Source organism: Silurus meridionalis, chromosome 23 (assembly GCF_014805685.1).
Source record: "Silurus meridionalis isolate SWU-2019-XX chromosome 23, ASM1480568v1, whole genome shotgun sequence".
In the NCBI taxonomy this organism is placed as follows: domain Eukaryota; kingdom Metazoa; phylum Chordata; class Actinopteri; order Siluriformes; family Siluridae; genus Silurus; species Silurus meridionalis.
In genome coordinates, this window is record NC_060906.1 from 4,602,843 (window position 1) to 4,627,002 (window position 24,160).

Consider the following 24,160-nt stretch of genomic DNA (forward strand, 5'->3'; position numbering starts at 1 on the left):
GAGCATTCACAGCCTCTGGTCTCGATCTAGTGGAACATTCATAAACCGGTGCGGACACTTCCGAATAAGTATGCACATTTAAGGGGGGTCCCTCTACAGCCGTGGTGCATATTTAAACTTGACCAGAGGGAAGCAACACAGCCGGCATGGTACTTGCCTCATTACCTGGTGTGTCATAACAATAAGTTCCAATTGGTGTTTGACTGTTCCTTCAAGCATCATGGCCTGTCCCTAAATGATCAGCTCCTACTTGGTCCCACCCTTGGACCATCAGTGTTAGGAGTACTTCTAAGGTTCAGACAATATCCGGTTGCAGTGAGTTCAGACATCAAAGGCATGTTTCATCAGGTCTGTCTACTGAATACAGATAGACCCTTTCTCCGTTTCATTTGGAGAGACCTGCAAAGTGAAAAAACTCCAGACATATATGAATGGCAGGTTCTGCCATTCGGCACAACGAGCAGTCCATGCTGTGCGATCTTTGCCTTGCAGCATTATGCATACAATTCCAAAGCCAAATATCCAGGTTTGCAACAGGTAGTGCATCAAAGCTTCTATGTGGATAATTGCATGACCAGCTTCCCTATGGCCTCCGCGGCCAAGCAGGCGGTGGATCAGTTACGCAGCATGTTGGCAGAGGGAGGATTCGACCTCAGACAGTGGGCCAGCAGTCATCTGGCAGTGGTAGCTCATCTTCCATCTGAAGCACGGTCTTCTGCAACAGAGCAGTGGTTGTTGCAAACACACAATGACCCGCTGGAGCCTGCATTAGGCCTCAGGTGGAAATGTGCAGCTGATACTAAGCTAAACAGAGAGATTGGGGCGATCCAGAACTACCGCCAAACCTTCGGACAGCCTGGACTAACTGGGAGAGTGAACTTGTACATCTCAGTAAGGTTCCATTTCTCGCTCTTACTCACCAACGTCCCTAGCTGGAGTGGTGCTGCCCAGTTCTCTACATGTGTTCTGTGATGCTTCAGAAAGGGCATATGGGGCAGTGGCATATTTGGTGGTTAACCTGGACAGTGACATCCATGTCTCCTTTATAATGGCCAGATCTCGAGTTGCTCCTAAGAGGCAGCAATCCATACCACGCTTGGAGCTTTGTGCTGCCTTAGCTGGGGCTCAACTAGCCAAAGCGGTGAGGGAGGAGCTGGCAATCTCAATCGGCCAGACAATCTTATGGACAGACTCGATGACTGTCTTGGAGTGGATTCAATCTGACTCCTGCCGGTACAAGGTGTTTGTGGGGACACGAGTCTTGGAGATACAGGAGCTAACAGACCACAGGTCATAAAGATATGTTAATACACAGGATAACCCTGCAGATGACATAACGAGGGGTAAAACTCTCCAAGAACTGTCAGAACCCTGTCGATGAAGCCGACGCCCTTCATTTATGAAGCAGGACCCAGTACACTGGCCTAAGAGACCAGAAGTCACCCCTTCTAAAGTGGTGTCTGAACTGAAAGGCTCATCTTATTACTCAATAATGGCAGTTGATGCTAACTCTAGTCTCCCAGATGCAACCCATTTCAGGACCTGGCAGGAATTGCTGAAGGCAACTCAACAGACCTGTCAGGGACTGGCCACATCCAGTGATGTACCTATGACTAGCAGGGAAGCTGAAATTTTTCTGCTGAGATCATGCCAAGCTTTCCAGAAGAAGTAGCAGCTTTGGAAGCCCAGAAACCTGTTCCCAGGCACAGTCGTCTGGTAAAACCTGCTCCTGAGTGGGACTCACTGACCAAGCTGATCAGGGTTTGGGGAGACTACGGAGGCTGGCCAACTCAGAACCAGAACAAATTCACCCTATTGTGCTGGATCCTTAACCAACAATCACAAAGCTCCTTATAAAAAACTTTAATGAGCGGCTATTACATTCAGGCGTCGAGAGAGTCTTTGCTGAGAAACGAAGACAATATTGGATTCTCAAGGGACGTCAGGCAATCAAGCATCATCAACTTACCTGTCTGGCCTGCCAGCGATGGAGAGCCCAACCGAAGGTCCCACAAATGGCTGATTTGCCACCAGAACGCCTCCGACTGCTTTGTCCACCATTTAACTCAACAGGAGTGGACTGCTTTGCCCAATACCTGACTAAAATAGGAATGCGTAATGAGAAGCGCTGGGGCCTTATCTTTAAGTGTCTCACGACAAGGGCAGTTCACATTCAGCTCTTGAATGCACTAGATGTGGATACCTTCTTTCTTGCACTCCGTAGGTTTATAGCCAGGAGGGGTCGACCAAAGGAGATCTGGTCAGACTGTGGCACCAACTTCCGTGGAGCAGAACGAGAATTGCAGGAAGCCTTTTCTAGTATGGAGCCAGAACTCCAAAACCGCCTTTCAGACTACCAAATCAGCTTCAGGTTCAACCCACCAGGTGCTCCACATTTTGGTGGTGTATGGGAATGGGAGGTCCGCTCCATGAAGAGTGCTCTTCAGGTAGCTGTGCGTGGTCAGGCAGTGGATGTTTTATCCACAGTGCTAGTGGAAGTGGAGGGGATTCTCAATTGAAAACCACTAGGATATGCCTCCACCTACATAGCTGACATTGACCCAGTCACACCTAACCTTCTCCTTATGGGGCGGCGGGATGCATCACTTCCTCAGGTGGCTTACGCCCCAGGAAAAATGGGCGGCGGAGGTGGCGTCACTGTCAGAACATTGTTGACCAATTCTGGATAAGTTTCAAAAGAAACTACCTTCTAACGCTTCAAACTTGACAAAAGTGGCATAAAGCTTTATCAAATTTGGAAGTAGACTCTGTCGTGCTAATAGTGAATCCACAACTCCCAAGAGCTCAGTGGCCTATAGGAAAGGTTCAGCCTTTAGACATTGCCCAGTAGCGATGGACGTGTGCGGACTGCGGAAGTTGTCATCGAAGGCAAAGTGTACCTCAGACCAGTTGCCCGCCTGATTCAGCTACCGTCTTTAGAGGGTGACCCCAATGATGTGTAGAGAATTCTCCATGTTACGCATTTGCTATTCAAATGTGGGGGCGGCTGTTGTGAATTCTCTTCTTTTCGGCGCAAGTCGTGGACGCGCAGCATCTCGGGCACAGCTTCTCAGACACGGGCGCACTGAGCATAGGCAGCGGCGCACAAATTGCGCAGTCAGGGCGCAGTAGCACTCTCGATGCATTACAGGTGATGCCGTGTGAGCCCCAAGCTCAGACTGTAGCCCAGAGGTCCACTAACGACATTACCACCCCAGAGAAGTCCTGCTCGGCAAAACCGGACCAGGAGAAGCCCTGCTCGGCTGAACTGGACCTGGAGAGGCCTTGTCAAACCGACAAAGTCACAGTGGACTCTGGAGCAGTGCTGGAGCTGCCTGCGATATAAAGCACTTTACTTTTTTTTTTTTTTTTTTTTTTTTAATGAACGGGATTCAAGTTGCGAGTTTTAATATTAATGGAGCGAGGGATTATGGAAAAAGAGCAAAGCTTTATGAGCTTACAAGACAGAAACGTGTTGATGTTGTTATGCTACAGGAAACCCACAGCGACAGCAGTAATGCTGCTGATTGGGTGAAGGAGTGGGACAGGTTGGTGATTTTAAGCCATAGCACGTCACTTAGTGGTGTTGCCCTGCTTTTTACTCGCAATTTTATTCCTGTTTCTTACAATGTAGAAGAGATTTGAAACGGGAGGCTTTTAAAAGTAAATAATGTTTTATAAAAATTAGGTTTTTGTTTTTATCTGTATGTACCAGTGCAATGGAGAGAATGAAGTTTTTAGACAAACTTAATGTTATTTTAAACTGTAGCACTAAAGAGTTTTTAATTTTGGGGGGAGATTTTAATTGTACATCAGACAAGATGGACAGAAACCATGCAGAACCTCATGAGGCTTTCCGTTAGCGCCTGTGTGAGTTGGTGGAGACCCATGATCTCTGTGACGTATGGAGAAATTTTAAAAAGAAACAGAGTGTCAGGGATCCCCCTGCCACGCCTCCCTCGGTAGCTGTCAGGGATTCACCCTGCCACGCCCCCCTTGGTAGCTGTCAGGGATTCACCCTGCCACGCCCCCCTCGGTAGCAGTCACGCTGCCTCTTTATCCCGTGCCTGCCTTGATTACCGACAGCTGTGGCTCGTTAAGGAATAGACTATATAAACTCACATTCTCGAGTCACAGGCTGTCGGTTCTTGAATTGTCTTGCTGATCATCCCGTGTTTCCGCGACCGCCAGCCTTCCCGCTGGTTCTGTTTCCGGACTCGGTTTTTATGTGCGGATTACTCTTTTTGCCGTTACAGCTTTACTTTCGTTTTCAGACTCTAGGTTTCGTTGTGGATTACTCGTCTCGAGCGGATATCTTTATTTGTTTCTCTCCTCAGCATGTGAGACTGTTTTTGTTTGAACTCTGTAAATAAAGACAATGATTGAGTTATTTTCGCTTCCGCGTCATCAGCCTGACACAGAGACAGTACACGTGGACCCACTCCATAGATAACACGCTCTCCCTGCCGAGATTAGATCGATTTTGTTTTAAGCATCAGCTAACTTTATTTACAAGATTTTCTATATTCCAGTAGGTATCTCTGATCACTGTATGGTTCATTGTACCATCAGTAAGAAGAATATTAAACCTAAAAGCACCTACTGGCATTTTAACACCGCATTTTTAGAGGATGCTAATTTTAGAGAGTCTTTTATTTTTCATGGAATTGTTTTAAACGTAAAAAGGCAGCTTTTAACTCCCTACAGCAGTGGTGGGATGTGACAAAGGCAGAAATTAAAATTTTCTGTCAGCAGTACACTTAATGTCACAAAAAACATTGCCAGATCTCTGAAAGCTCTGGAGATGAAGACAGAGGAACTCCAGCATTTGGAGGCCACAGGAAATCAAAGGGGATATTGAAGCCCTCAAAAACAAATAAGCCAAAATGAAGGTTGGACACTGCAGTACAGGGGGTGCTGGTCCGCTCACGCTTTAAAAGCGTCACTGAGATGAATGCTCCTTCTAAGTTCTTCTTCAGTTTAGAGCAAAAGAATGGACAAAAAAGATTTATGCATGCTGTGCGAACAGAATCATGGGATCTCGTGTCAGAGCCTTCTGAAATTCGCCAGCAGACAGCTTCTATTTGAAGAGGTCAGAGGCACAGGAGGTGAAAGAGAGCTTTTTTAAAGACCTGGCTAAGCTCACGGAGTCAGTGGCCAGAGAGTTAGACAGGGAGTTCTCACTGTCTGAGCTTCAGAAATCTCTCCAAGGCATGAAGAATGGGCGCCAGGAATAGATGGTCTCCCTGTCGAGTTCTTTAAGGCATTCTGGGCAGTTATAGGGAAGGACGTGCCCAGTGTCACTACTGTGCACTGACTGCAAGCTGCTGTCAAAAGCATTAGCATCGAGACTGATGATAATGTTGGAGCAGATCATTTACCATGACCAGATGTACTGTGTGCCTGGCAGTTCGATATTTGTCAACATATACCTAATTTGTGACATTTTGGATGTCTCCAGGCTATTGGGTTTTAAAGACTGGTCTGATTCTCCTAGACCAGGAAAAGGCTTTTGACCGGGTTGAGCATGAATGCTTGTGGGAGGTGCTGGAAAGCTTTGGGTTTAACCCTGGTTTCATAGCCATGATCAGGATGCTGTACAGTGAAATTGAGAGTGTACTGAAGGTTAATGGTGGTTTATGTGCTCCTTCTAGAGTGTACAGAGGGATCAGGCATGGCTGTTCCCTCTCAGGTATGTTGTGTCTAGCGATTGAACCTCTTTTATACAAGTTAAGAAGTCATCTCTCTGGTTTTAATATTCCACATCTTAATGCCCTCATATGCTTGTCAGCATACGCAGACGACCTGGTAGTCACGATAAACATACAAGATGATGCGAAGTTTTTAAATGACATTTAACTCTACAGTGTTTTATTCTGTTTTAAGTACATAAGGAAAACAGGTTTATGTGTCAGTTAATTAATTTTAATTTTGGTCAAGCAAAAATGGCAATATACCTGAGCAGAAAAAACGAAATGGCTCTAAACACTGACTGTGATGCCATTCGAATCTTCTCTAGGCTTACAAAATCCAGGATTGTTGTTGATTTTAACTTTTACAAGAGTATGGGGGTTTTGAAGATGTTTGAGACTGTGTGGTGTTGTGGAGAAGCTCTTTGTTTCTTAAGAGAATTTTTTTTATTTTTATTTTGCACCAGAGCTCGGCTAAACGATTACACCAACCCCCATCTTTTAACTGTCATTGTCTTGTTTTATTGATGTCTATTTAATGTTATTTATTTATTTATTTTACATTTGACTATTTATCTATTTATTTGACTTTTGTTACCTGATGCCATCCAGAACATAACGTGATTTATGCTGAGTCTTATTTGTAAATAAAGAAGTGTATAAAGTCTTTCTCTCTCACTCTCTCCTCCATCTCATTCTCCCTCTCTCCCTCCCTCTCTCTCTCTCTCTCTCTCTTTCTCTCTCAATTAAAATCAAGTCAAGTTTATTTACAACAGACATCGTCTCAAAGCAGCTTTACAGAAATCAACAGTCAATGTGAATGGTGTGTATTTATCCCTGATGAGCAGCCGTGGCGACTGTGGCAAGGGAAAACTCCCTTAGATGTTATGAGGAAGAAACCTTGAGAGGAGCCAGACTCAAAAGGGGAACCCATCCTCATTTGGGTGACATCAAGAGTTTGATCATAAATCTTTTAGTATCTAAGTACTGGAGTGTGTGATTATAAGTAATGTTATTTCTACAGTCTTATACAGTCTTTATGGTTATAAAACTAGGAGCTTTCAAACACTCCAGGAGGTCCAATGTCAAAACTCCACACATGTAGCTTGAACCAATTGGCACTGGAACGTCTCTAAATGGTTCAGGATGTTTGCGAGTTCGGCATCTACTTCTTCAAAGGTCCATAATCTTCATGAGGTGGAACGTGACTGGAGCTGGAGCAACCTCAGGATGCTTCAGGATGGGGAGAGAAAGAGAAACAGTGGAGAGAAATTAGCGTAGCTGCTGTTCATGGTATTAACAGCACAAGTTTATAATGTGATGTGATCAGATGTTCTGGAGCACAAGGTTATGATGTGATGTGTGTTATGTGTAGGCTTTGCTAAAAAATATGTCTTTAATCTGCCCTTAAACTGGGAGAGTGTGTTCTTAGCCCCGAACACTGTCAGGAAGACTGTTCCAGAGTTTAGGAGCTAAATATGAAAGTGCTCTACTACCTTTAGTGGGCTTTGTTATTCTAGGAACTACTAGAAGTCCAGAGTTTTGAGATCTCAGGGAGCTTGACGGATTGTAGCGTGTTAAAAGACTGGATAGATCTCTCTCCCACACTCTCCCTCCCGACATCCCTTCCTTCCTCCCCCTATTTCTCTCTCTCCCTCCCCCCCTCTCTCTCTCCTCCATCCCTCCCTCCCTCTCTCTCTCTCCCTCCCTTCCTCCCTCTCCCCTCTCCCTCCCTCCCACTTTTTCTCTCTTCTCCATCCCTTCCTCCCTCTCCCTCCCCCTCTCTTTCTTTCTAGTAGAAAGAACACACAGGATGTGTAATGTGTAGAAACTGAGAGAGTGAAGTGTCATTGTGTATCTGCAGGTTGTGTGATTGTGGAGTATCAGATGAAGGCTGTGCTGCTCTCGCTTCAGCTCTGAGATCAAACCCCTCACACCTGAGAGAACTGGATCTGTCTCTGAATAATGTAGGAGACTCAGGAGTGAAGGTTCTCTCTGACCTGAAGGATGATGGACATTACAAACTACAGACACTGAAGTGAGTCGTCGTCTTCTTCTTCTTCTGGCTTCTCCTATTAGGGATTGCCACAGTGGATCATCTGTCTCCATATCCACCTGTCCTCTACATCTGCCTCTTTCAAACCAACTACCTGCATGTCTTCTCTCACGACATCCATAAACCTTCTCTTTGGTCTTTCTCTTTTCATCCTTCCTGGGGGCTCCATCCTTAGCATTCTTCTACTGATATACCCCATGTCCCTCCTCTGAACATGTACAAACCATCTCAATCTAGCCTCCCTCGCTTTCCCTCTAATAAACTTGTTTGTTAAAATCCTGTCCATCCTTGTCACTCTCAATTAAAACCTCAACATCTTCAGCTCTGCTACCTCCAGCTCCACCTCCTGTCTTTTACTCAATGCCAATGTCTCTAAACCATACAACATCTCAGGTCTCACCACAGTCCTATAAACGTTCCCTTTTACTCTTGCAGATTCTCTTCTATCACAAATCACTCCTGCCACTCTTCTCCCCCACTCCACCCTGCCTGCACTCTTTTCTTCACTTCTCTAACGCACTCTCCATTACTTTGCACTGTTGAACCCAGTTACCTGAACTCCTCCACCTCCCTGCAACCGCACCACTCCACTGCCCTCCCTCTCATTCACACACATGTACTCTGTCTTACTCCTACTGACTTTTATTCCCCTCTCTCCAGCGTGTACCTCCACCTCTCCAGGCTCTTCTCAACCTGGTCCCTATTCTCACCACGATTCACAATATCATCCGCAAACATCATAGTCCAGGGAGACTCCTGTCTGACCTCATCTGTCAACCTGTCCATCACCACTGCAAACAGGAAAGGGCTCAGGGCCGATCCTTGATGCAGTCCAACCTCCACCTTGAACTAGTCTGTCGTTCCTACTGCACACTTCACTGCTGTCACACTGTCCTCATACATGTCCTGCACCACCCTCACATACTTCTCTGACACACCTGACTTACTAATACAATACTACAACTCCTCTCTCGGCACTCTGTCGTACGCTTTCTCTAAATCAACAAACACACAATGCAACTCCTTCTCACCTTCTCTATACTTCTCCATCGACATTTTTAAAGCAAATAATGCGTCTGCGGTGCTCTTCCTCGGCATGAAACCATACTGCTGCTCACAGATGGTCACCTCTTCTCTAAGCCTGGCTTCCACTACTCTTTCCCATAACTTCATGGTGTGACTGATTAACTTAATTCCCCTGTAGTTACTGCAAGTCTGCACATCTCCCTTCTGCTTAAAGATTGGTACCAGCACACTCCTTCTCTATTCCTCAGGCATCTTCTCACCTTCCAAAATCCTGTTAAACAATCTGGTCAAAAACTCCACTGCCATCTCTCCTAAACATCTCCACGCTTCTACCGGTATGTCATCTGGTCCAACCGACTTTCCACTCTTCATCATCTTAATTGCTGCTTCACCAACTCCACACCACCTAACCTTCTCTCTCTCTTTTTCCCAGCTCTTTCTATCTGCCTGGCTAATTGCTAAAAATACTTTTCTCCTTCCTTAGTGTCCAACTTCTCATACAGCTCCTCATATGCCTTTTCCTTGGCTTTGGCCACATCCCTCTTCCTTATCCTCCTTGTACTGCTACCTACTTTTCTCATCACTCTGTCGGTCCCAATTCTGTTTTAACAACCTCTTTCTCCTTACACACCAAGTACCTTTCTAGCTGTCTCCCTTATAACCTGCACAGCTCAAATCACATCATCAAGTTCGCAGATGACATGACCATGGTGGGTATCATCAGCAAGAACGATGAGTCAGCATAAAGAGAGGAGGTGCAACGATTAACAGCCTGGTGTGTATCCAACAACCTTTCTCTGAATGTCGACAAAATGAAAGAGGTGGTTGTTGACTTCAGGTGAGCACAGAGCAACCATTCTCCAATGATCATCGATGGATTCTCTGTGGAGATCGTCAAGAGCACCAAATTCCATGGTGTTCATCTGGCGAATAACCTCACCTGGTCATTTAACACCAGCTTCTAAGTAGGTTAAGTCTGCATAGAGTTTTCCTCACTTCAGCTGTGGTTAGAAAGAGCACCTGGTCACTGGGCGGAGGGGTGGTCTTCCATGCCGCCATGTTGTTCTGCACCTCGACCCGGGCATAGAAGTCGTTCAGTGCATCTGGGAGGGAGGCGTCACGGTCACAAGTACATTACATTACATTTGCGGCATTTAGCAGACGCCCTTATCCAGAGCGACGTACAAACGTGCTTTAAATCTCTAGTAGTGAATAAATCTACACTGGTATGCAAGAATACAAACTCAATATAAATATAACTCGAATTCTACAAACTTGGAAAGTGCTAATTTAGGTATTTCAGGAAGAGGTAGGTCTTCAGTCGTCGCTTAAAGATAATCAGGGACTCTGCTGTACGGACATCTAGGGGAAGTTCATTCCACCACCTCGGTGCCAGAACAGAGAAGAGCCTTGAATTGTACTTACCTCTCATTCTGAGAGAAGGTGGTACCAGTCGAGCAGTGCTGGAGGATCTCAGACAGCGTGCGAGATGTGATGAGGTCACTGAGGTAAGATGGTGCTGGTCCATTTTTGGCCTTGTAGGCAAGCATCAGTGTTTTGAATCTGATACGTGCAGCTACTGGAAGCCAGTGAAGGGAGCGCAGCAGTGGGGTGGTGTGGGAAAACTTGGGCTGATTGAACACAAGTCGTGCAGCTGCGTTTTGGATCATTTGCAGTGGACGAATAGCGTTCAGGGGAAGACCTGCCAGCAGAGAGTTGCAGTAGTCCAGTCTTGAAATGACAAGAGACTGAACAAGCAACTGGGCAGCCTGTATGGACAGAAATGGTCGAATCCTTCGGATGTTATAGAGAAGAAATCGACAAGAACGAGCAACATTAGCGATATGTGGGGAAAAAAGACAGTTCAGTGACGGTGATGTTGTCTTGTAGTTTGTGATCCTGGATGCCCTGCCACATGCGCCAGGTGTCTCCGCTGTCCTGGAAGTGGCTGTGGATTCTCTTGGCGTGTGCGCGCTTCGCCTCTCTGATGGCACGGCACAGTTTGGCCCTTGCTGTCTTTAAGGCCATCTTGTCCCTTACTCTGAAGGTGGAGTCTCTTGTTTTTAGCAGGGCACAGACCTTGGCGATCATCCAAGGCTTCTGGTTGGAGCGTGTAGTGATGGTCTTGGAGATGGTCACGTAATCAATGCATCTGCCGAAGTAGCTAGTCACTGGTGACGTGTACTCCTCCAAGTTGATGAAACCGCTGTTGGTTGCAGCCTCTCTAAACATGTCCCAGTCAGTGCATTCAAAGCAGTCCTGGAGAACAGACATGGATCCTGCTGGCCAGGTTCTCACCTGCTTTCAAGCTGGTCTTGAATGCCTGCTGCGTGGTCTGTATGCTGGGATCAGCATAACAGAGATGTGGACTGAGTACCCGAGGTGGGGGCGGGGCTTTGTCCGGTATGCGCCCCAGATGTTTGTGTAAACAACATCCAGCGTGTTTTCTCCTCTGGTTGCAAAGTCCTAATTCTGATGAAATTTAGGAAGCACAGTCCTGAAATTTGCATGGTTGAAATCTCCGGCTACAAAAAAAAAAAAAATCTCCGGTAACAACAGAGTACAGACACACAAGATGTGTACAGAGCACAAATTTTAGCACAAATTTGGAGGCACACAATTATAAAGGATGAATCTGGATGCAGTGAAACGTAAATTCATTTGCTGAACTTGAACTAGGAAACCCAAACCTGTTCCAGCATAATAATGCCCCTGTGCACAAAGCCAGCTTCAAGCCATGTTTTACATGGGTTAAAGGGGAAGATTTCCTGCTATAAAGCTCTGATGCTCAACCCTATTGAACACCTTTGGGATAAATTGGAATGCTGACTGCCCAGGCTTCCTCACCTCACGTATGACTGCCCAGGCTTCCTCACCTCACGTATATCAGTACCTGAATTTACCCTGAACAAGCATAAATCTCCACAAGCACACAAATCTAGTAGAACATCTTCCCTGAAGAATGGAGCTTATTATAACAGCAAATGGAGAGTAAATATAGGATGGAATGTTTAGAAAGCACATTAAAATCTTATACTAAGGTGTCCACGAACATATAGCGTATGCCAGTGCTGATCTGTTATTCATGAAACAATCTGGAATAAACACTTGTAAAGATGCTCAGGTCATGACACACCTGCTAAAAAAAACCTTCAACCATTAATTGTAGTTGACACTGACTCTCTTTGTAGGTCTAAAGGTTTACCAGGTACATCAACAGGTGGGTGATTATTAAATGTTCATAAATTGAATAATTGATTATATTAATTATTTCTTTCTGTTTTATATACAAAAATTACAATTTCAGATTCTTAGTAAAGATTAACAGTTTTCAAGTCACTGGGGAATTAAACATATCTGTGTTTTTTGTTTCTTTTTTGTAATAGAACATTTTGAGAAGACAACTGAGGAATTTGTACAAATTAGATCAACATCTACACAAAGCCCTAACCCTGTACAGGTAAGCACCTTTAAAAATAACATTTATGGCATTTGACAGATTCACTTATCCAGAATGACCTAAATTTATACATCTCATTTATACACCAGAGCATGTGAGCCTTAAGAGCCATGACCAGGGTCCCAGCAGTAGAAGGATTTGAACTCATGATCTTCTGATTTAAAGTTCACAATCTTAACCATCTAGCTATAGTTTCAATACAAGCAGAAACATGAAATGAAACTGGCAGAAATGGTGTGTGTATCAGAGCTCCTGCACTGTCTCATTTTTTTTCTGTGATTTTCCACAATGTTTCCTCTCTAATCAATCTCTTGGTCCCTGAGAAATCATCTTTGAAGAATTTGCTCTTACTCTCCTTGGAGACTATGACCTCATCTTAAGTTCTATTTCTTTTCACTATTCCCTCTTCTATTTTTCTTTTCCCTGACAATGAGCAGCTATTCTGAAAGACACAATACACAGCTGTATGGATATCAAATGAATGTTCATTCTACCACCTAAATGCCAGAAAAGAGCAAAGTCTGGAGGCATGTCTTGTTTTTACCCTGAGAGTTGGTGGGACCAGTTGAGCAGTGGTTGAGGATAAGAGGGAGCCTAGTGCAGTGCAGGGTGAGGTAAGTTCTGAGAGATAGGGGGTGGTACTCTGTTTCTGGCTTTGTATGGCATCGGGGTTTTAACCTGATAGCCTTCGACCACAGCTTTTGGGACTCACAGCTGAAAATGCATCTAAATTTAAAGGTTAACAGTTCCTAATAAAAGTGTGCTACATATCTTTCAATCACAATTTAAATATAATAAAGATAATAAGTTATACAGTGGGTACGGAAAGTATTCAGACCCCTTAAAATTTTTACTCTGTTTTATTGCAGCCATTTGCTAAAATCATTTAAGTTAATTTCATTTCCTCATTAATGTACACATAGCACCCCATATTGACAGAAAAACACAGAATTGTTGACATTGTTGCAGATTTATTAAAAAAGAAAAAAATATGACATGGTCCTAAGTATTCAGACCCTTTGCTGTGACACTCATATATTTAACTCAGGTGCTCTCTATTTTTTCTGATCATCCTTGAGCTGGTTCTACACCTTTATTTGAGTCCAGCTGTGTTTGATTATTGTGATTGGACTTGATTAGAAAAGCCACACACCTGTCTATATAAGATCTTACAGATCACAATGCATGTCAGAGCAAATAAGAATCATGAGGTCAAAGGAACTGCCTGAAGAGCTCAGAGACAGAATTGTGGCAAGGCACAGATCTGGCCATGGTTACAAAAAAAATTCTGCTGGTTCCTAAAAGCACAGTGGCCTCTATAATCCTTAAATGGAAGACATTTGGAACAACCAGAACCCTTCCTAGAGCTGGCCGTCCGGCCAAACTGAGCTTTTGGGGGAGAAGAGCCTTGGTGAGAGAGGTAAAGAAGAACCCAAAGATCACTGTGGCTGAGCTCCAGAAATTCAATCGGAAGATGGGAGAAAGTTGTAGAAAGTCAACCATCACTGCCGCCCTCCACCAGTCGGGGCTTTATGGCAGAGTGGCCCGACGGAAGCCTCTCCTCAGTGCAAGACACATGAAAGCCCGCATGGAGTTTCCTAAAAAACACCTGAAGGACTCCAAGATGGTGAGATATAAGATTATCTGGTCTGATGAGACCAAGATAGAACTTTTTGGCCTTAATTCTAAGCAGTATGTGTGGAGAAAATCAGGCACTGCTCATCACCTGTCCAATACAGTCCCAACAGTGAAGCATGGTGGTGGCAGTATCATGCTGCGGGGGACAGGATGACTGGTTGCAATAGAGGGAAAGATGAATGCGACCAAGTACAGGGATATCCTGGACGAAAACCTTCTCCAGAGTGCTCTGGACCTCAGACTGGGCCGAAGGTTTACCTTCCAACAAGACAATGACCCTAAGCACACAGCTAAAATAACAAAGGAGTGGCTTTACAACAACTGTGACTGTTCTTGAATGGCCCAGCCAGAGCCCTGACTTAAACCCAATTAAGCATCACTAGAGAGACCTAAAAATGGCTCTCTAACAAAGTTTACCATCCAACCTGACAGAACTGGAGAGGATCTGCAAGGAGGAATGGCAGAGGATCCCCAAATCCAGGTGTGAAAAACTTGTTGCATCTTTCCCAAAAAGACTCATGGCTGTATTAGTTTAAAAGGGTGCTTCTACTAATTACTGATCAAAGGGTCTAAATACTTATGACCGTGTGATATTTCAGTTTTCCATTTTTAATAAATCTGCAACAATGTCAACAATTCTGTGTTTTTCTGTCAATATGGGGTGCGACGTGTACATTAATGAGGAAGAAAATGAACTTAAATGATTTTAGCAAATGGCTACAATATTACAAAGAGTAAAAAAATTAAGGGGGTCTGACTACTTTCCGTACCCACTGTAGATGATGAAGAACCTTAAATATAAATGGCATGCATTGGAAAAGAAAAAAAGATTCTTCATATATAAATACATGAAATCAGTCCTGGAGCAATCCAGAAAAGTACTGGGTTTAAAGCCGCATGTCTCATGAGTTTATATTTTCACAATTTATGATGTCATGACAAATGTGATTCCTACAAACATTTATCTGAGAATATGTCTGAGACTATACTTTATTCACACTGCATATTAATGAATGGCTGACTATTAAAGGCTATTGTTCTACATGTTTGGCTATTGATATTGAGTTGCCATTAATATTGATGAGCAGGTAGCCAGACAAGCTCTTGTTTTACAGTCATGACCATTCATATTTATGTCATTCCAATCACACACCCACCCATGCAGTCGCTGTTGTTACTCCACCCCCAAAATATTTTCCACATCACTTCTTTGTGCAAGTCTCCGATAAAACAACTTTTTGACTGTACATTTTTTTCTGTTTTTTCAGTTTTTTTTCTGTTTTCTTTTTTTCGGTAAACAAAGTCCAGTTAGCACGCGCTATAAACAGGTGTTTGAGCAGAACTGAGAGCTGCATCCACTTCCTGCTTCATGTGCATGTGTGCTGCTTTGACCACTAAGAGTTTATAAACAGTAATAAAACTAAGACTCACACACGTGGGAAATAAAATCCTTCCATATATCGTTAGAATCCTGTACTAATTTTCTACATTTTCCATCACTCGTTTAGTTTTCATAATGCTGCTGGCTGGAAATAAAAGGTTTGAAATGATTGGTGCAGAACAGAATGTCACAACGACACCTGCCTTTAGAGTGGAGGCTTAAGCCAAAGACTATTATTTTTTATTTTGTGGTCTCATTTGTTTTGTAACACCATATTCTACCAGCCATATTAGTTTTTTACCACCAAGATGTCATTTTTTTTAGCAGCAGTGGATGTGTTTGTGACTCATTATTACAATAATAATAATAATAATAATAATAATAATAATAATAATGTAAGTAGTGCATTTTTTTATTCATGTTGTTGTTTGTGTGTACTGCTTACACAAATTCAGCAAATACATTCGTTATACGTTTTCCATTGAAAAACAGTGATCTGAAATCGCTGCTTGAGGCTTAGAGCTTTAGAATGATTTTTAGTTTGTAATTTTTACTCTTCTCCCTATTTATTTAATCTATTGCTAAACATTAACACCTGAGAACACTGGGATATCAGTCATGCTGGCACGACGCTGAAGACTAGGAGGTTAAATCTATCATCCAGCTACAGGAGAAGAGGGGGAGACCAGTTTAATAATGTTTAGGAATATGTAAAGGACATAAGATAGTGGTTGCTTGTTAGCTGTTCTCAGAGGGTCATAATATTTATAAATGCTTTAAATAAATATCTGTGGGAAATCTGTCCTGAAGAAAAGCTTTATTCAATATAAACAGTGCTGTTGAGACATAGCTGCGCCAAACACTGGTCAATAAATTTTATGAAAAGTTTTAATTCATCTGCAATAATTGGGGAAACAACTATTTTTTACATACTGAACACAAATTTGTATTTGTAATTTCTGTATCACTGAGGGTTTTTAAGAAAACTGCAATTACACATTAACATTGTAACGTCTCCAGACACATAGGCCTTTTATTAAAAAAAAAATAATAATCACATGTACGTAAATATTCACAGCCTTTGCCATGACACTTTAAATGGAGTTCAGGTGCATCCTGTTTCCACTGATCATCCTTGAGGTGTTTCTACAACTTGAATTTTTTCCATTGATTGATATATTCCATTGATTGGACAGGTTTGGCGGCACACACGTGTCTATATGAAGTCCCAGAGTGAGTGCATTTCAGAGCACAAACCAGGCCATGAAGTCCAAGGAACTGTCTGTAGACCTCAGAGACAGGATTGTATAGAGGCACAGATTTGGGAAAGGGGACAGAAACATTTTTGCAGCATTAAAGGTCCCAATGAGCACAGTGGCCTCCATCATCCGTAAATGGAAGATGTTCGGAACTACCAGAACTCTTCCTAGCGATTGGGGGAGAAGAGCTTTAGTCAAGGAGGTGACTCTCTGTGGAGAGAGGAGAAACTTCCAGAAGAACAACTATCTCTGTATAGCCTGTATGGTAGAGTGGCCAGATGGAAGCCACTCCTCAGTAAAGGCCTGCCTCGAGTTTGCCTAAAGGCACCTGAAAGACTCTTAGATTGTCATGTGCCTTTTACTGAGGAGTGGCTTTAGTCTGGACACTCTACCATCCAGGCCTGACTCGTGAAAAGCTCCAGAGATAGTTGTTCTTCTGGAAGGTTCTTCTCTCTTTAGTGTTTTTGGAACAGGAAGACAGTCAGTTCCTAATCAGTTACATGATAAGTTACAATATGCACAACATATATGAGACCATACTTTGTCCTGGTCAACAGTTTTGCACCATATATATGCTGTTACACATTTCATGTATTCTGCAGAACTACAGGTTATGTTTTTTAATAGCGAGATCTTTATAGCATTTACAGCTGTTTGGGTTGTGTTTTAATCTTAAATGTGTGTATTGTTCTATCTGATCTGTTTAGGGGCACTCAGGGGAAACAGACGTGTTTACTCCTGAATTAGGTAAAGACCACCATGAGGACTGGAACAGTGGATACAGGTAGCATATATGCTAAAGGTGTAAAAGTGATTTTCTGATGTTACAACATAAAACTAATCCAGATTTTACTTCTTAAATGTTTTTTATCAAAGATACTACAGGTTTCATTGTTCTGGTGCTGGGCAGTTTCAGTGTAAATACACCAACCTTGTGTTTGAAATGAAGGAGAAAGCTGAAGTGTTGTACAGTATAGTGTCCTGGGGCAGTGTTCAGTTAGACGGCATTGGACAGATGCAGCCTGCAGGACCCCTGTACAACATCGACTGCTCCGAGGGGTCAATGTGTAAACTACACCTCCCTCACTGTGAGATAAATTCTGGTAAGGTCATTTGGGATAAAAGTCTAACTGTTGTATTGTTTTTATGATTTATAATCACACTTTTGATATCACCCAGATGAGAATGAGTTCCCCTTTTGAGTCTTTGCCCCAGACTTGCTCATCAGGGCAAAATACATATTTACATTTTTTATTCTACAATTTTTACATTCTGTAAAGCTGCTGAGACAATGTCTATTGTAAAATGGTGTAGAAATAAACTTGAACTTAATCATAAGTAATCCAGGACCAGGTGTGTGTTGTTACAGTTGTGTTCAAAATTATTCAACCCCCAATGCTGTAAATGGTTTTAGGGAATTTAGTGTACATTTGTAATTGTATTCAGAATGAAATCCTACAAGGACTTCTTAAAGAACCATATGCAACTAAAATGACATCAATTAGTTTTGTAATACAGTAGTAAATGTTTCTTTTGTAAATTCTTCATTGACATAATTATTCAACCCCCAAGTGACATTCAATCTTAGTACTTAGTACAACCTTTTACAGTTATAACAGCTTTTAAACGTGAAGCATAGCTTGACACAAGTGTCTTGCAGCGATCTACGGGTATCTTCGCCCATTCATCATGGGCAAAAGCCTCCAGTTCAGTCACATTCTTAGGCTTGCGCACTGCAACTGCTTTCTTTAAGTCCCACCAGAGGTTCTCAATCGGATTTAAGTCTGGTGACTGCGATGGCCACTTCAAAATGTTCCAGCCTTTAATCTGCAACCATGCTCTAGTGGACTTGGAGGTATGCTTGGGATCATTGTCCTGTTGAAAGGTCCAACGTCTTCCAAGCCTCAGGTTTGTGACGGACTGCATCACATTGTCATCCAATATCTCCTGGTACTGAAGAGAATTCATGGTACCTTGCACACGCTGAAGCTTTCCAGTACCTGCAGAAGCAAAACAGCCCCAAAGCATGATTGACCCCCCGCCATGCTTCACAGTAGGCAAGGTGTTCTTTTCTTCATAGGCCTTGTTCTTCCTCCTCCAAACATAGCGTTGATCCATGGGCCCAAACAGTTCTAATTTTGTTTCATCAGTCCACAGAACACTATCCCAAAACTTCTGTGGTTTGTCCACATGACTTTTGGCGTACTGCAGTCGACTCTTCTTATTCTTTGGGGACAGCAAGGGGGTGCGCCTGGGAGTTCTGGCATGGAGGCCTTCATTACGCAGGGTGCGCCGTATTGTCTGAGCAGAAACTTCAGTACCCACATCTGACAAATCTTTTCTCAGTTCCTCAGCAGTCACACGGGGACTTTTCTCCACTCTACGCTTCAGGTAGCGCACAGCAGTCGAAGTCAGCATCTTCTTTCTGCCACGACCAGGTAGCGTTTTAACAGTGCCCTTTGCCTTGAATTTGTGAATGATGCTTCCTATAGTGTCTCTTGGTATGTTTAACATCTTTGCAATCTTCTTATAGCCATTGCCCTTCCTGTGAAGAGTAATCACCTGTTCTCTTGTCTTCCTGGACCATTCTCTTGACCATACCATGTTTGTAACCACACCAGTAAATGTCTAGAAGGAGCTGAGTATCACAGTCATTTTAAAGCTGCCTAATTGGTGCTTATTAGGCTTTATTGCTGCTCCCTGATATCCACAGGTGTTTTCAATACCTGATTGAAAACACTTCATTGAACCTCTGTTCTTCAGAGTGGTAGTCTTTAAGGGGTTGAATAATTATGTCAATGAAGAATTCACAAAAGAAACATTTACTACTGTATTACAAAACTAATTGATGTCATTTTAGGTGCATATGGTTCTTTAAGAAGTCCTTGTAGGATTTCATTCTGAATACAATTACAAATGTACACTAAATTCCCTAAAACCATTTACAGCATTGGGGGTTGAATACTTTTGAACACAACTGTACAAGATGTTAGTGCACAATATGGCAGTGAAGAACAGCTCAAAATGAAGCTGAGAGCATTAAAATTGTGTAACATCTTTTCCATAATCATTTCTCATCATTGACATGTTAAAACTGTTATTGATGTTTGCAGAGCAAAACTGACTGAATGGATCAAAATAACGCAAAATGAACGCTTAAATAAAATAACGTTTAACAAAATAACACTTAATGTAATTCCTTAATGAAACTGCAACAGTAGGTTACTATGGTTACAGTTATTTATAAGCAGCACATATATTTAGAACTGATTACAAAATATGTGTTAAACTTCCAGCCAATCACAATCCATTATTCACACTGACCCAGGGGTAAGTGATTATCTGCCGATGATGGTATTATTTATCTTTCTCAGCTTTTTCTTGTTCATGTGTTGCAGATAAAATTCAGACTGAACTGGCTGTGGCACATTTCTCTGATGGAAATGTGGAGATCATTCAACCTCTGAAAGTAACAGAGACATGTGATCATAGACATAAAAAATCTCTCTCTCTTTGGACTCCTAATGAAAATATTTTTCGAGGACAAACCGATCAAGGCGCAGGTCCTTCTCTTCTACAAAGAAATCCCTGGAAGGACAAAGAAGAGAAAGCTGCACATGCACTTATTGCCCCATAATGTTCCAGTTATAGAGGTAACCTGCTTTAATTAATCATTCGATGCCTAACCGTGTTTTTATTACATGTATTTAATTATTCAAAGAATTTAAAAATAACTGGTATTTAAAAATTAATTCAAATATGTCCATTCTTAAGGTGCAGAATCAATTTCAGCACAACATGTACGTTGAAAGCAGTTCCACTTGTCAGCTGGTCCCTAGAAAACCATACAAGCCACGCTGTGAGCATTATAAATGTCAGCCGCAGGTAAACTCCACTCCACACATTTGTAGAGAAATCAGACTGTTTGGTTTTTAGTTTGCATTCTGGAGCAGTCTGTTCACACGTCTTTGGGTTCCTTAGACTGAGATATTTGAGCTTGACTCTGCCCCCAACTATCACCCCACATTTGAGGTGATACTTCCTGATGAAGCTGAAGAACTCACACTGGGACTTTTGGATGAACATGACGAGGAGGTGTGGGCGTCTCGCCAGGTCTTTCTTACAGGTATCCAAAAGTTAATTTCAGTACATTAATCCAGTATAACACACCAGAAGTCCACTTCCTTCTGGCAGGGAGAAATGTACCTTCAGCTGTTTAAGTAAACGATGCCCTCAGGGATGCTGTATACTCCAAAATATTCTTAAGGCTTAATGTTGTCTTTTCCTCATTGCTGTGTATTTATATTGAAGTGTACACTTTCTATCTCATCACTTCAGGTTACAAGAGAGAAGAAGCCAATTCACCCCAAATGGTAAAAACAGGTAAAATATCCTAAAACTTTAGCACTTTCAGCTGTTCTTCCCAAATCCATATACATATTTATACCAAAACATCAAAATGTTCATCTATCTTTCAGCTGCTGACTTTGTGGATAAACACAGAGACATTCTGATACAGAAAGTTTCTTCAGTAATGGAGATTGCAGATGGTCTCCTATCCAAGGAAATGATTAATGATGAACTGTACAGTATAATCAGTGCAGCAGCTACATCACAGGAGAAAATGAGAATCTTGTACACCAACTGCCTCACCTTCAGAGCTGTGAAAGAAGAATTTTATACAATTCTAAAGAAGAAAAATCCTCACTTAGTAGATGAGCTGGAGAATGGGTCAAGCAATGCTTAGAGGAACCTCAAAGAGAAAGTGGTAGCTCAGTTATTAAGGTTCTAGCTTACCCAGTATCACCAAGTTGCCACTTTTGGGGCATTAAACATCTGTGCTCCAGTGGTGCTGTCTCATCGCTTTTCAACATCACTGGGATATGCGAAGAAAGAATTTACATGTGCTGTAATGTACAGGTGACTAATAAAAAATCTAAAGAAAAGATTTTAAACAAATGACCTCAGAAATTCTCAGGTATATTGTTAATTCGTGGCTGTTTTTCAGTCTGACTCATACAAGACCTCGTATTTTTAAATTTAGCACACTGTGATCTCAGTGTTTTTTGTTTAAATGCACCACTCTGTGTATCTCTACAGTCTCCAGCAGGAGATCAGCAGTTTCTGAAAAACTCAAACCAACCCATCTGGCACTAAAGACAGAGATCAGATGTTACAGAGATCAGACTTTTCTTCATTTTGATATTTAATGTAAAAATGATCTTAAAATCTGGACCAGAATCTGCAGGAGTTTATACACTGCAGTGCATACATGTGTAGGTGTACAGGTGTCCCTAATAAAATGGCCAGTGTTTTTTATCAACTGATTTACACAAATAGAAATGGACAAATATTTTTATATTAAAATTAAGCATTCAAATATTTATAAAATATTGTCTTGTTCTTGTATTTTAGATGTTTTTGCTACTTTTTTATAATTTGTTGTCATTTTTGAAAGCATTGCTATGATATAGAAAATATTGGTACTTCAATAAAATCAATTTTATCACAAATAAATACTTTAGTGACCTTCATCACTCCTCTGTCCTTTTCAGTAGATGCTAACACAGCTAGCTGCTACAAGCTAACTCCACCACATTTCTGACAGGATTTTTCAAACCCATACATTTTATTTACATAAAAATTTATGGCAGTTTATTTATATATCCTGATTAAACTGAACTCCAGGAAATGTTCTGCTAATTTTCAGTTAGCCGCTAATGTTTAGCTACTTAGCTGAGGTATTTTACAAAAGGATTTTTAGTGAAATAAATTCAGCAGCTGAAACATATTTACAATTATTTTAACCATCTATGTATTAATTATAAGCGCTCTTTTTTTTTTTAAATTTCATACATAAATAAAAAGATAAATCTAATAAAGAGCAGCATTTTCACTCTCCCACATCTGAGGCAGTGGATGATTCCTGTTTTGATGTGTCATTCACAAGTGAGTCGGTTATTTGAACCGGATCTCTGATCCAGCTCTTCATAGTAAATGAATTGAGCTGATTCAAACCTGAAGATCAACTCAAAAAGGTAAAAAAAATATATAAAAAAAACATTATTTAAAATGGGAATTCAGCGGGAATTCAATGGGGATCACGTACTTGGCTCCCCCGATCTTTTCCAGCAGATCATCATTGCGTGGCATCGGGTACGTGTCGAACTGGGACTGGGAGTTTAATCGACGGAAGTCGATGCAGATGCGGAGGGTGTTGTCCTTCTTCGGTACAATGACCACCGGACTACTCCACTCACTGCTTGACGGCTCGATTACTCCCATCTCCAGCATAGTCCTAACTTCTGCCTTCAGTGGTGCCACCAGCCTCTCAGGTACCCGATACGGTCTCTTTCCAGATGGTGTTGTATTGGTCAGGTGGATCTTGTGGTGTACCAGGTTGGTCCGTCCAGGCCTCTGACGAAACAAGGCCATGTATCGACCAAAGAGCGTTTGCAATTCAGCCTGTTTGGGTGCCTCCAGGTGTCCGAGGTCTACCTCTGCTGGCTGTGTCTGCCCGCTAGCTTTTGTTCCGGATGATCCTCCTCCTGATCTTCCTCCACCTTCTGAATGAGCAGTACAGGGTCTGCCTTTTCACTGGGAGGCTCTTTCCACTCCTTCAGCAGGTTAATATGGTAAGTTTGCTTTGCCTTGCCTTTGTCAGGATGATAGATTTCGTACGACGTCTGCCCCATCCTCCGTACCACACTGTAGGGCCCCTGCCACTTCATAAGGAGCTTACTCGTGGACGTTGGCAGCAACAACAGTACTTTCTGTCCTGGTTGTAGCTCTCTGGAACGGGCTTGCTGGTCATACCACGTCTTCTGGTACTTTTGAGCCTTTTGGAGGTTCTCCTCTGCCAGCTTCCTGTAGTTTTTCAGACGCTCCCGCATCTCTAGGATGTACTGGACTATGCCCTTTTCAGCCTTCTTTTCTGAACAAGGGTCCTCCCAGTTTCTCCGGAGAAGATCCAGAGGTCCTTGGACCTGCCAACCATACAGGAACTCGAAGAGTGAGAAGCCAGTCGATGCTTGTGGCACCTCCCGGTAGGCAAATAGCAAGAAAGGTAGCCATTTGTCCAAGGCCCTTCCAGTTTCCGACACAAACTTCCGCAGCATGCTTTTGAGCGTTTTATTGAAGCGCTCCACCAGTCCATCATCTGCGGGTGGTATGGACTGGTCTTGATAGCGGTGATCCCCAGCTGTCGGTGTAACTGTTTCATCAGCTTTGAGGTGAGGTTGGTCCCTTGGTCCGTGAGGATGTCTTCGGGGATTCCCACCCGAGAGAACAGCTGAACGAGAGCATTTATGATCTTAGGGGTGGTGATGGAAAGGAGAGGAAATGCCTCTGGGTACCTAGTGGCGTAGTCACTGATGACGAGGATATACTGATATCCTGTACTGCTCTTTTCCAGTGGCCCTACTATGTCCATAGCGATGCGTTGGAATGGGACGGAGATTACGGGCAATGGTTGTAGCGGGGCCCTGTCTCGTCGTCGCACAGCACTGGTCTGCTGACAGGTGGGGCATGTGGTGCAGTACTTTTGTACATCCGTGTACAACGCCGGCCAGACGAATTGTGAGCTGATACGTGCTGTACTGTCCTCCTTCCTTGGGACATAACAAAACCCCGTCAGCTTGGCCTTTCTTG

General features: G+C 42.7%; 2 protein-coding genes across 2 annotated transcripts in view; one reads left to right on the top strand and one right to left on the bottom strand.

The window, feature by feature from the left end:
* Nucleotides 1–21,456, top strand: part of LOC124376786 (NACHT, LRR and PYD domains-containing protein 1-like) — a 62,791-nt gene extending 41,335 nt beyond the window's left edge. The window contains 11 exon segments of the mRNA XM_046836061.1: nucleotides 7,555–7,728; nucleotides 11,964–11,992; nucleotides 12,159–12,232; nucleotides 17,218–17,294; nucleotides 17,387–17,613; nucleotides 19,909–19,987; nucleotides 19,989–20,163; nucleotides 20,285–20,395; nucleotides 20,492–20,636; nucleotides 20,849–20,893; nucleotides 20,989–21,456. Of these exon segments, the coding sequence (XP_046692017.1) occupies nucleotides 7,555–7,728; nucleotides 11,964–11,992; nucleotides 12,159–12,232; nucleotides 17,218–17,294; nucleotides 17,387–17,613; nucleotides 19,909–19,987; nucleotides 19,989–20,163; nucleotides 20,285–20,395; nucleotides 20,492–20,636; nucleotides 20,849–20,893; nucleotides 20,989–21,257 (1,405 nt within the window). The 3' untranslated portion in view covers nucleotides 21,258–21,456.
* The window catches only part of LOC124377358 (NACHT, LRR and PYD domains-containing protein 12-like), a 578,147-nt gene that overhangs the window by 273,663 nt on the left and 280,324 nt on the right, over nucleotides 1–24,160 (bottom strand).